The sequence below is a fragment of the Phacochoerus africanus genome, chromosome 8, assembly GCF_016906955.1.
Source record: "Phacochoerus africanus isolate WHEZ1 chromosome 8, ROS_Pafr_v1, whole genome shotgun sequence".
NCBI lineage: Eukaryota > Metazoa > Chordata > Mammalia > Artiodactyla > Suidae > Phacochoerus > Phacochoerus africanus.
The window spans coordinates 98,358,302-98,371,914 of NC_062551.1; the positions used below are offsets into that span (position 1 = coordinate 98,358,302).

Here is a 13,613-nt window from a genome sequence, read left to right on the forward strand (position 1 = left end):
ATCTTTGTTGTAAAAAGCTGTATTTTAAAGTAAATGTTCTGTTGTGGGTTGTGAGAGAATTAAAAAAAATTATCAAGAATGATTTTAAAAGTGTGCATATTGTATATGTTAGAAAATTCTTATAATATCAGGGGTAAGGGATGGAAGTAAATCTATAAGAAATAATCTTCATGAAAATCACCAAAAGATGACTATCCTTATTTAGCAAATCACTGGTTTTACCTGCTACTTTAACACAGTTACCAGAAAAATTATATTTGTTTCTTTAAAAAAAAAAAGTTTCCCTCTCTAAATTTGCTTGAATCATTAAGTTGAAGGTAAAACCTTTAATGGCATATAAAGCCCCAGGAAAGTAAAACTTTTAAGGGCTGGGTGGCAGAGATTTAGTTTAAAACATATGAACATACTCTACAACTGCAGCTATGGACTTTGGGAATAGATCATACTCTTGACTCCTTGCATCTTCTACCACGTAATAATTCACAGTATAACAAAAATACAACCTGCAAAAATGCTCTTATGGCATTACTCATAACAAAATAATTGTAAATTTAGTTTGGGGCCAAGAAGAGACTCACTTATGTGTAGCCTCAAGATACATGGTTCAGTACTTTTGTGTTAAGGGGTTGTGGCTTTCCCTTAGATGACATTAGACCAGGAAAGGAAATAAGTATGATTTTATGACAGAAAGTGCAGGAATAAAGTTATCCTAGGTAAAAACATTAATAACTATTAAAGATAACAGCAGTTACTAGTATTAATTACTACGCTAAAAATTTTACATACAGTATCAGTATTATACATTTCCTACTAAATATTCGTTCTCCCATTCTTCCAGGAATATTTCAATTTTGATCAGAGTGACAACATGCCCAGCTAAAAAAAGTATTTGATTTTTCAGACTCCTGTGCAACTTGGGGAGCCTAACCAGAGAGATGCAGACAGAAGTTTCTAGAGAGGTTATTTCATGAGTAAAAAGGCAAAGTCTCACTAGGAGAAAGATATTTTGTTTGCGGTCCTTCCTCTACTACTTTCTGCCCAGGAAGGATATCCTGTGACAAAGAGGCAAAATGCTTAAGGACAAAGCCTATGCATGAGCAAAGGGTGGCAGAGCAGAAAGATAAGAAGAGCCCAGGCCCTGATGGCATGGTGTATCAACTCTGGACCACCTAGGCCTGGTCTTACTGCACTAGATGAAAAAGTCCCTATTTAACAGAGTGTTAGTTTTCTGTTTTAACAAATGTATCACAAACTGATTTTACACATTATGTTACTTTAAAGGTCACAATTTTCTGAGGTTGGTATTACCTGCACTTTTATAGATGAGAAAACTGTGGCTTATGATGAAAACACATTTGGCCAGGGCTAGCAGAGGGCTCAACACTGGTCAGACGCCAAGGTCTCTGATAATGAACATGCTATGAGTTCCCTCTGTTACAATTACAATATCTGATTCTGTCAAGATTCTAGACTAGGAAAGATTGAAAGTAAAAGCTAAAAATAAGCGATAAAGCAAGCTGATGTAGTAGTGTAAGAAATAATTTGTCTTCTAGACAAGTAGTTGCTTCCATAAGCTCAGCGAGTTATTGTATACACTGGCCTTAAATTTCATCAGACAAAATTTATGGGAATTCTCTAACAGGATAGGACAACGTGGGATAGATACAGGAATGATATAAGTAGATAAACTAGAGATTTGTAGACACGAATAGTATTATGATACAGCTATAAGAACTCACTGGCATGACTTCAAATTGTGTTATAATTTCCCCCCAAATTTTATCTGTTTAGCCAAGCATTACTTTTCTGAAAAGTTGTATTAAAAAAAATAGTAAATATTAAATAATTGAGAATTTATAAAGTTTAAGACACTCAAGGATGTCTCAAAATGAAGAAGAATGACTCATTCAGTTGATGGCATTACTGCTGATTTTAAGGACCACTGAACCTTCCTTGAACAATATGAATGTCTTAAAAAAAAATGACTGCTGGAGCTCCCATTATGGTTCAGCGGTAACAAACCCGACTAGTTTCCATGAGGATGCAGGTTCAACCCCTGGCCTTGCTCAGTGGATCTGGCGTTGCCATGAGCTGTGGTGTAGGTCTCAGACATAGCTCAGGTCCCATGTTGCTGTGGCTGTGGTGCAGATCAGCAACTGCAGCTCTGGTTTGACCCCAAGCCTGGGAACCTCCATATGTCACAGGTGTCGCCCTGAAAAGCAAAATAAACAAATAAAAAACAAGGAATAAGGTAACAAGCCATCCCAAATCCTGGAAATAAAATGTTAACATCTCATGAGCATCATGCAAAGCATCCTTCTAAATATACATAAAGAAAGAGGAATTAGTAGAAAGGGAGAGAAATCAATTTATGTAATAATAAGAAAATATATATATGCACCATCTTTAAACAAAAATCTGTAAGATTAATTTTAGTTTAATCCAACATAAGAAAAGAAACTAAAGGAATTGCTCCTTCTCTTTAAGGGATATCACATACTAAAATATAAACATGTACACATACATATAAACATATAGGTAAAAATTTTTAAACAGAAAGATTAAAAATTTTAAGTAGTAAATTTTTGGCCATGCCTGTAGCATGTGGAAGTTCCCAGGCCAGGGATTAAATCTGCGCCACAGCAGCGACCTGAGCTGATGTAATAACAATGCTAGATTCTTAATCTGCTGCACCACAAAGGAACTCCCAAGTAGTAATTTTTAAAAAAATATTTCAGTTTTAGACAATATTAGTTAATCTCTGCTATGAGAGATGATGAGTTTAGTAGCACTATTAGCATTTTCTCCCCCCCCCCCACTCCCTGTTCTTTTATTTTTCACTAAGTCAGGTTTATAGTATTTACATTTTTGTTCAGGAACCCATAATAAACCCAGTAGGTTTAGGCTTAATTCTACAATGAAATAGTCTTTATATTTAAACAATCTGATCTTTCTGTATGTGTGTTAATGTTAACATATGTCCTATGTGCATATGCATACAGATAAATGTAGAGAATATAATATAATGCAAACAGTACATATCATTTCATAACCTATTTTTTCACTTTGTATACTATGAGTATCTTTCTATACTGTGTATTCTTCTACAATGCTATTTTCAAGGGTAAAAGATCACATTTCTTCATTGGATTTAGCATAATTTAACAAATTCTATTTTACTTGACACTATTTTCCTGGCTTTTTTTTTTTTTTTTGGCTATTATAAAGAAAGCTGATAAACTCAGTTGAAGATAATTTTACCTCCCATCAATAATTATTTATATGGAATAAATGCCAAAAGAAAGAATAAGTCAGATGTTATATCTACCTTCGGTAAGGTATTTCCATAATTTAGACCAACTAAAAGAGAGATCCTATTTCAAACCAGTAACCATGTTGTACGATTTAAACCAATCACAATTTTGTTAATTGTTATAAATTGTATTTCTCTGAATAGTGTCAATAAAATTTTTCATATATTTCTTCGCCAATTGTAATTGCTTTTCTGAACTACTTGCTTGTATATTTTGTCTATTCTCCCATTTATTTTTATCTTCTAAGAGAATGTTAATTACTAATTATATTAAGATAAGGATTGTCACATATGTTATAAATATTTCTCCCATCTATACTTTACTCTTTATAGTTTCAGCAATAATTTAAACTATACTACATTCTATTAAAAAAGATCAATGTCAAACATGGGGTTGTGTACTATAATTAACTTTCATTTGGAAAATATCAGTTAATGGTACTCTGGATTCTACCTTATTTTTAAAATTATGCAAATAAGACAACTTGTAAATAAGACATTTTGCCTAAATGTTAGGCCTGATGAAATGCTTCTTTTTCTGTTTTTTCTTTTAAGGGCCACACTTGTGGCATATGAAAGTTTCCAGGCGAGGGGCCGAATGGGAGCTGCAGCTGCTGCCTATACCACGGCCTAAGCAATGTGGAATCTGAGCCACATCTGCAACCTATGCTGCAGCTTGCAGTAAAACACTGGATCCTTAACCCACTAAAGGAGGCCAGGGATTGAACCTACATCTTCATGAATACTAGTTGGGTTCTTAATCTGCTAAGCCACAATGGGAACTCCAGGAAATGCTTCTTAACGCTTTGGTTCTGTATATATCTGTGTGTGTGGGAAAATTAAAGCCTTCATCTGTTATTTAGTAAAATTTATAAATTCAGCCTACCAAAAATATAGATATGTTTTAAGCCATCAAAATCTCATTTAATGTTAGCACGTAATCTTTTCAAGAGAAAAATAAGAGTTTATGAAACAGCCTTAGAGACAGCTACAACTTCCCACTAAATTCAAATAGTGCAAAGACTGTAGCAGGGGAAAAGCATATAATCCAGTTAATAAAATACAAATTAGACTATGTTTATTCAGTGCCTAAAGTCCATGTCTAAGTCTTTATTTTACACTAAATAAAAGATAAATAACCCACGTGATCTCATAACAAAGGTTTTCATGGGAAGTGTATTATTCTGAAATCTTATATATTTCTAAATATTTAACATTCTTCGAATTTTTCTAAGTTCCTTCCTCAAACTACTAGTAGGAATATCACTGTTTTGGAAAACAAAACTTGGTTAATGTACGTACTCTAAAAATGACTAGCAAAAGGACTTTCAAAGAAGTATGAGAAAAGTTAAATTGTGTATATGTGAAGGCACATAACACCTTCTTAGCTAAATGGCTTAGTAATAAATAGATGGAGAACAATACTCATAGGAAGGGTCAGGCTTCAAAAAAAAAGATGTTTAGAAGTTCCCATTGCGGCACAGCAGAAATTAATTCGACTAGGAACCATGAGGTTTCAGTTCGATCCCTGGCCTCTCTCAGTGGGTTGAGGATCCGGCATTGCCGTGAGCTGTGGTGCAGGTTGCAGACGCAGCTCGGATCCCGCGTTGCTGTGGCTGTTGCATAGGCCAGCAGCTGTGGCTCCAATTAGACTCCTAGCCTAGGAGCCTCCATATGCCACAGGTGTGGCCCTAAAAAAAACACCCAAAAACAAAACCTTTTCAAGGTTTAAAAATGTCATGAGTGTTTAAGAAAAACTTCTAGTTTATGCTAAGAGACAGCAGGATACACAAAAGGAAGCCTACCTATTCAAATTAAGTATTTTCTAAAGCTTTATTAGCACAAAACATTTCAAAAGTCTTGAGGGTGTTTTCACAGATTCTGGAGTCAAGATGACTAAGATGGCTAGAATGATAAAAGTAGGGTAGGCTCTCTGTACATAAACTTAGAATATAAACACTGACTTCCTATGAGTGGAGAAGATAAAACATTAAGAACAGCTCATTATTAATATTTTGTTCAGGAGATAAAACAATTATGATAAGCATATAAACAAACATTCAAGTTTATATTAGTTTCAAGAATTGATTAAAGCAGGGCTAAACTACAACCTGGGCATTTATCTGATAGTGGTTATATGGTTCTAATCTATTATGAATAACTAGGATTGACTAATGTCAAGTATCATTCCTGAATATATGCAAGAGTTTTGAGAAAATATTGAGGCAGCCTCAATATTTTTCTTTTGTTGGCAGGGACATATTTCTGATTCATTTCTAAATCTAAAATGCCTAAAGTGGAGTTCCCGTCATGGCTCAGTGGAAACAAATCTGACTAGCATCCATGAGGATGCAGGTTCGATCCCCGGCCTTGCTCAGTGGGTTAAGGATCTGGCATTGCTATGAGCCGTGGTGTAGGTTGCAGACGTGGCTCAGATCTAGTGTGGCTGTGGCACAGACCAGGAGCTACAGCTCTGATTCGACCCCTACCCTAGGAACCTCCATATGCCACAGGTGCGGCCCTAAAAAGAACAACAACAACAACAAAAAAGTCTAAACTTCTATTTTTTTGGTGGGCTTAACAATTTGTCCACAAAAACTCAACAACTTTTTCTCCAATCTATAATACTCCATATCACTGAGTAAGTTTTCATCACTGAAATGCTTCCCAAGAAAGTCAAGTTCTGAAAATGGCAAGAGATCTGTAGTAGACATTGAAACTAACAGAAAAAAGCAAACTATTTTTATTGATGATAAAATTCACATTTGGGTGAGGAATATATGAATTTCTGCCCCAAGATGATAAACCTGAAATAACAATATTTCTCTATAAAATGGAGTGCAAGAGGAATATTAAGGAAAATCAGAGTAAAAGAATGGTTAAGATTTTACCACAAAACAACAACTTATCTTACCAGTGTCTGAATCTCGTTCTTCATTTCTTGATGGGCTGATAGTAAAAGGAAGTTTACGTTTCATGGATGATTTCTCTTTCATCTCCTTGCCCACATCGCTTCGATCAATTTTTGGAGTTTTGCTATAGGATGCAATCTTGTCTTTACTCTATTAAAAAAATCAAATACGAATTAAGATTATAACAATTTAACTGAGTAATAAGGTATTAAAAAATACTTTATGGAGTTTGCTGGTAGCCTGACAGTTAAGGATTTGGTATTGTCACTGCTGAGTCTTAGGTTTGATCCCTGGCCTGGAAACGCTGCATGCCACAGGCCAGCAAAAAAAAAAAAAAAAAAAAACAAAAAAAAAAAAAAAACACCCACAAAAAAACAAAAAAACCCACAAAACTTTATGAAGGAAATTTTCAAACATATATTCATACAAGTAAAAGGGTATTATAAACCATTGTCCTCAACATCAAGACCCATTTTTAACAACTGTAACATTTTTTTCTACTTGGTTCATATTCCCTTTTACTTAATAATATAATTTAAAAATAACAATAAAACAACATATCTTGAATATAACAGAACTCTATGTCTAAGACGTTATTACCAATAAATAAATAAATCTGAAAAAGTGATCCTAATTTAGGATGAATTAAGCAGATTGTGTTTTATTAATACCACTGGGCCCATTCACTTAGATTAAATATCTTACCCTCAAGGTCTACAGCAACTACCAAAATCACTCTTATAATCCAATATCCAAACTGATACAGCACATCTAACTGGGCTATGACCTCCTTTGGAAAAACATGTTAGATACTAAGAACTAAATCACACCACTTCAGCAGGTGAGCTTAAAAACTATGATAATAAGGAAGTTCCCTTGTGGTGCAGCAGATTAAGGATCCTGCATTGGCACAGTTGTGGTGCGGGTTGCAACTGCAGCGCAGATTCGATCCCTGGCCTGCAAATTTCCATATACCTTGAGAGAAACCAAAAAAATAACAAGACTGATATTGTAGGGGAAAAAAACTATGATAATAGGATTATCATAATTATAGAAGCAAATAAGAATTAGACTCAGATTGCAGAAGACATTAGCTTTCAATGCAAGACAAGAAAATAAAGAGTGGGAAGAAGGGGCATAAAAAATATAATGCTGAATTTTTTTTTTAAAGTAGAATTTATCAACCAAAAGGTGATTCAAAAGAGCATTTCTTGTAAACTCTTAGTGAGTCTAACCATGAAAATAAGAAAAAAAAAAAGAAAGAAAAGAAAAAGAAAAAAAGAAAAAAAAAAAAAAAAGGTTGGGATTGAGACCCAAGTAGAATTCCAGACAGGTATTAAAAAAATTACAAAAGAATACGATACATTTTTTTTTTCTTGGCCACCCCCTGGCATGTGTTAAGTTTCCAGGCCAGGTACTGAACCAGATCCACATCAGTGAAAATGCTAGATTCTTAACCGCTAGGCCACCAAGGAACTCCCACTATATTCATTTTAATATTAAAAATTTGAGGCCTGGAAAAAATGGATTATTTTCTCACAAAACATGCATTACTAAACATTGGCTTATGAAGGAAACAGAAAACCTGAACAGAGCAATGTTTACAGAAGACAATAAAACCACAGCTAAAGATTTTGTCTAAAAAGGGTACCTATCCCAGAATATCCTACAAGAGATTTAAAAAAAAAAAACAAAAAACCCTCAGGGAACAGATAGTTCCCATTTCATATAAGCAATACTACAACATGAAAATAAGATTAGAATTCATTTTACAAGTGGAAAATAAAACACCAAGGAAGAGTACAAGGTAGAAATTAGAGACTAAATGGCTTATGAAATAAACAAAAAAATAAACTGTCCAATGAAATTTAGTATCCTAGAAAGACAGACACCCCCTCCCCCCAAAAAAGAAAGGCATTCCTGTTGTGGCGTAATAATGATCCCGACTAGTATCCATGAGGACATGGGCTCAAGCCCTGGCCTTGCTCAGTGGGTTGGGATAAAGCATTGCTGTGGTTGTGGCATAGGCTGGCAGCTAGAGCTCAGATTTGATCCCTAGACTGGGAACCTCCATATGCTGCGGATGCAGCCCTAAAAAGACCAAAAAAAAAAAAAAAAGGAAAGATAATATTATTATCATAATCAAGCAGGGTTCATTCAAACCATATAAAAATAGTTCATTATAAGAAAACCTCTTAAGACAATTCAGTTTATCAAAAGATTTTTTTAAAAAATCACATCTTAATAGGTGACAATGAAGTCTGAATAGATCTGGAGTTCCCGTTGTGGCATAGCAGAAATGAATCTGACTAGGAACCATGAGGTTGCGGGTTCATCCCTAGCCTTGCTCAGTGGGTTAAGAATCCGGCATTGCTGTGGCTCTGGCATAGGCCAGTAGCAACAGCTCCAATTAGACCCCTAGCCTGGGAACCTCCATGTGCCACAGGTGCAGCCCTAAAAACACACAAAAAAAACCCTGAATAGATCCTACAGTCATTCTTGATCAAATTACAAAGAAAATATAACTTTTATATCTTAAGTGATAAAGATTACTGAAGAATAGAAGCCTCATATTATTTACTTCCCAGCTCTAAAGGAAAATCCTCTTGAGCTGTTTTTTTTCACTTCTGGTAATGAAATGGAGCTCTCATGGGCATGTCTTATGCTTATAAGGTTGTTTTAAAACGTTGATTTTTATTACTATTCCAGTATGGTGAGGCTAACAGATCAGAAGACCATCGTCTCTGAGAAGACTGTTACTCACAGGTCCCAAAAAGAGGGGGCATGCCAGGCAAGCACCAAAAGCACCAAGAGAAAAGAAATGAGAGTTTCTATTTTATTTATTGTTTTTATTTATTGTGGTTCCCACAGGAAGAAAAAGGAAAGGCAGAGGAAGCAGGTTTAGGATTGGCTATTCTGAATAATGTCAGCGGTCTCTGTTTCTCTAGGTTTCTGGTATCTGGCTCTGAGAATGATTCTTAAGGCAGAGGGATAGTGGCCCAGAGTGTGAGAGCTAGATAAAGCTGGTGGTTGGGAAAGGATTCTGGATTGGTTGGTTTGCATATGAAAGATATGGTCACAAATGAATTGTTTACTCTCTGGTAACTGCCTAGCTCTTGGGAGGGGCAGTCTCTGCAGAGTTAGCAGACCTCGGATATCAAAGCATCAGAAATAAAAAGTCATAATTAATAAAAAAGTTAACCAACAAACTTCTAGAGAGTTGCCTTAAAAATACTAATTTTCATTATTAACAAAAGAATCTAAGAAAAACATTAAAATAGCCTTTCTTCTTTGCAGCTATGTAAGTAAAGATTCTTGTCTGTGGCATACAACAAGTCAAAAAAAAAATTTGTGGGAGTCCCCGTTGTGGCACAGTGGAAAGGAATTCAACTAGCAACCATGAGGTTCGATCCCTGGCCTCCTCATTCAGTGGGTTAAGGATCCAGCGTTGCCGTGAGCTGTGGTTTAGGTCACAGACGCAGCTTTAGATCTGGCGTTGCTGTGGCTGTGCTGTAGGCTGGCGGCCACAGCTCTGATTTGACCCCTAGCCTGGGAACCTCCATATGCCTCAGGGGTGGCCCTGAAAAGTGAAAAAAAAACAAAGAAACCAATTTGTTAATCTGTTAAATGAAAAATGTTCACAAGAATGTATCTTCTCCTGTGTAATACAGTGATTAGTGAACATTCCTGACTGCTACCAACTTCCTCCATTCTCTGTGAAATGAAATTGTCATTGAAAGTGTTACTCAAAGTATTTTTGTGAGAATCTCAATGCTTTAAAAATTATTTTCAGATATGGGGAAAGTAATTTTCAAAGGCAAGACTTCTGATTGTCTTGAAATTTGTATATTATCAAATGGTATAAATAGTCTATCAATTCAAGAGAAAATCACTGGAACATTCTTCTTTCATATCCATGACATAGTAAGCCTAACAGGAGTTCTTGTCATGGTGCAGTGGAAATGAATCTGACTAGTATCCGTGAGGATCAAGGTTCGATCCCTGGCCTTGCTCAGTGGGCCAGGGATCTGGCATTGCTGTGTGCTGTGGTGTAGGCTGCTGATGCAGCTCAGATCTGGTGTTGCTGTGGTGTAGGCCAGCAGCTGCAGCTCCAATTCAGTCCCTAGCCTGGGAACCTCAATATGCTGTGGATGTGGCCCCCCCCCCCAAAAAAGCAACCCCCCCAAAACCCTATTTATTTTAAAATATGTTAAAATCTTTTTCATTTATATTAATAGTTTTTCTTTCAGTAACCTACAATAGCTACCATATATAGTAATGAAAACATTAATGGCAAGACAAGAACAACCTTCTATCACTGCTGATACGAAACAATGTGCTGGTAGCCTTTACCAGCTCAGTAAAATAAATAAAAAAAGGTAAAAATTCACCTAAAATAAAAAAGAAAATTTTAAAAAATATATAAAACTCTTAAAGAGTATAAACTGAAATGTTAATGGCTATCTGTGGATAATAACATTACAGGTGTTTTGGAGACAATTCTCCATAGCTCTCTTGCATTTCTGTGCATCCTGCAAGCAGAAGCACTAAATCCCTTTTTTTCTGGACTATCTTTTCATGGATATCTGTATAAAGAGTAGTCTTAGAAAACAGAGACAGTGGTTCCCTCTGGAGCAAAGGGTCAATCAGATCTGCCCAACATTCAGTAAAATAAGTAATTTCTCCCTGTATGGCAAAGATTGGATAGATTTACTGCCTATTATAAAAGATAAGGTTCCTCTACAGTAATAAAATCCACTGTAACTTTAGTTTTCAGCTGGCCTTCTTGGAATCCCTTTGTGGGAAAGAGGGCTCAGGGTCCAGGCACAAATACTGATACATGGCCACAGCTGTTGTTGTGAAAAGAAAAAAAAAAAAACCTTTCCTTTATAACTGATCCAGGAGTCTCTTCTGCCAGAATCCATCCGGAAACTAGTTGCAAGTAGGGTAGGAAAAAATCTCAGATCCTCCCTCATGGTTTTTGACATGGAAATTTCTTTGTTCATAATTCTTAAATAAGTTTTCTAATTTTTCTACATGGAACATGTATTGCATTCATTTCTTGAAAAATAAAAGAAAAATTTTTGATTATCATGTGGATAGGAGATAATGAAGGTCTGAACTATATTGATGAGGAAAAGGACAGGAGAGACTTATTTAGAAAGGTAAGTAATAAACCTCCACGCTCTCACATTTTAATGAATTTAACCTGGATTTTAGATTTTCCAAAAAGGTTTTAAGATTATCTTTTGCAAATTATAAACACTAACTTATAGCTAAAAACTTCAGTGGAAAATTTTCTTAATTAAAACCAATGAGGAGAGAAATCCCACGTTAGCAGTGACAGAATAAAATATTTGAAGGATTCTGAGTAGACACATTTTTTTTTGTTTTTTTTTTTTGCTTTTTACAGCCATACCTGCAGCATATGGAAGTTTCCAGACTAAGGGTCGAATGGGAGCTGCAACTGCCTGCCTACGCCACAGCAACACAGGATCCAAGACTTATGTGCAACCTACACTACAGTTCATGACAATACCAGATCCTTGACCCAATGAGCAAGGTCAGGGATTGAACCCTCATCCTCACGGATACAAGTCGAGTTCATTACCACTAAACCACGACGGAAATTCCCTTGAGTAGACCCTTTTGATGAACCCCTCCTACTGTGATACTTAATGAGGTAATGAATACATTTTTATATAAAAGCATATTACTGTACAATGTGATCATTATTTAAAATTATGGTCTATTTAAATGCACTTAAGAAATTAAATTTTGGTTCAGATTATTTTTTAATTTAGAAACTCTAACAGCAATGTCTACATCATATGAAACTGTAAATAAGGTCCCTGTTTACATAAAGAAACACCTATAAATTCATTTCTGAAAATTTTGTGGACAAAAAACTCAGCAGAAGCTAGAGGCTGGCTTCAAGGCCAATCACTGCCTAAAGAGAAAATCCTAAGAATATGCTTTGCAAACGAATAAGTGAATAAGATGGTCATTCTGTCTTCTCTCCTCTCCTCCAATTTAATTTTGTCTTAAGAAGCAGCAGTAACATGGTCTATAGGCAAGAACTTTGGAATGGAAATTATGGCCCTTCCTCTATTAAGGTGCAAATAAGCAGTCAAATACCTATTTGAAATGGAAGAAAACTACTTCTAATAACAGCATATGATGTCGAGCTGCTTGGAAATTTCAAAGTACAGCAGTAAGCACCAAGCATACTGCCTCAGAAGAGCTTTGGACCCCTACCCTTGAAATCTTGAAAAAAACATTAAATGAATAAAATGAGACCAAGAACAGTTAAATATACCCCTCCAATAAACCAAATGTTTTAATAAATAAGGAATTTAACAGTCTGTAGTTTTCCTATTTATTTTATATATAAATCTAATGATGAAAAAGTGTTCTTGACTTATCTAATCATTGTTCTGAAATACACTAGTAAAAAGTGTTTGCTTTTTGCTTGCCTCTAACTTTTAAGAAATCACACTTTTGTGAATACAGTGCTCAGGACTACTGCATATTCAGTGGCAATCTTCAAAAAACAATACAAAGTACCCAGAAGAAACAAAGTTTCAGCAACTTCAGCCTTATAAATTTAAATGCAGAAACACAATGTAATTTCACAAATGTAACCTTCATTGTATTTTAACATTGAGAAATAGAAGTTCTAATTCTTTCCACAAATTTAGCATTGTATTCTGTCCCAATAACTCCATTGAAATTATCTTTACCAAGGTCACTGTAAGGTGTATCTACTGACAAAATCCAATAGCCTTGTCTTTCCTTTGGCATTTGGCAAAGAGACTCCTTCGCCACTCTCTTCCCCAGGGTAATGTCTCCTGCTTCTCTCTGTCCTCTCCCTACACCTAAGATATCTGAATTCCTCAGGATACACTCCCTTCCATTCTTGCCCCACTCTCTTTGGGAGACATCTCATAGCCATAGATCAATTTTCCACAAATCCTCATATATTCATTTCCAGTTTAGCTGTTGTGAACTCCAGAGTCATCTAACTGCCTACTGGTACTTCTTTATTTTATTTTATTTTATTTTTATTTTTAGGACCACACTTAAGGCATATAGAAGTTGATTTGAAGATGCAGCTGCCCCGCCTATGGCGACAGCCACAGCAACATGGGATCTAAGCTGCATCCATGACCTAAGCCAGAGCTTGCACCAACACCGGATCGATCCTTAACCCACTGAACAAGGCCAGGAATCGAACCCACATCCTCATAGATACTAGTCAGGTTCTTACCCCACTGAGCCACAATGGGAACTCCTGATACTTCTACTTGGATGTTCTGAGGCCAATTTAATTCAACAAGTACAAAGCAAACATTCTTCTCAGACAACCTTTTCCTTGTCCTGACTGC

General features: G+C 35.7%; 1 protein-coding gene across 4 annotated transcripts in view; it reads right to left on the bottom strand.

Moving 5' to 3' along the window:
- Nucleotides 1–13,613, bottom strand: part of ANKRD12 (ankyrin repeat domain 12) — a 115,577-nt gene that overhangs the window by 69,843 nt on the left and 32,121 nt on the right. For all 4 annotated transcript variants that reach the window (XM_047793716.1, XM_047793715.1, XM_047793713.1 and 1 more), the window contains exon 3: nucleotides 6,228–6,375. In XM_047793716.1, the coding sequence (XP_047649672.1) occupies nucleotides 6,228–6,375 (148 nt within the window). The remainder of the gene's footprint in view (nucleotides 1–6,227; nucleotides 6,376–13,613) is intronic.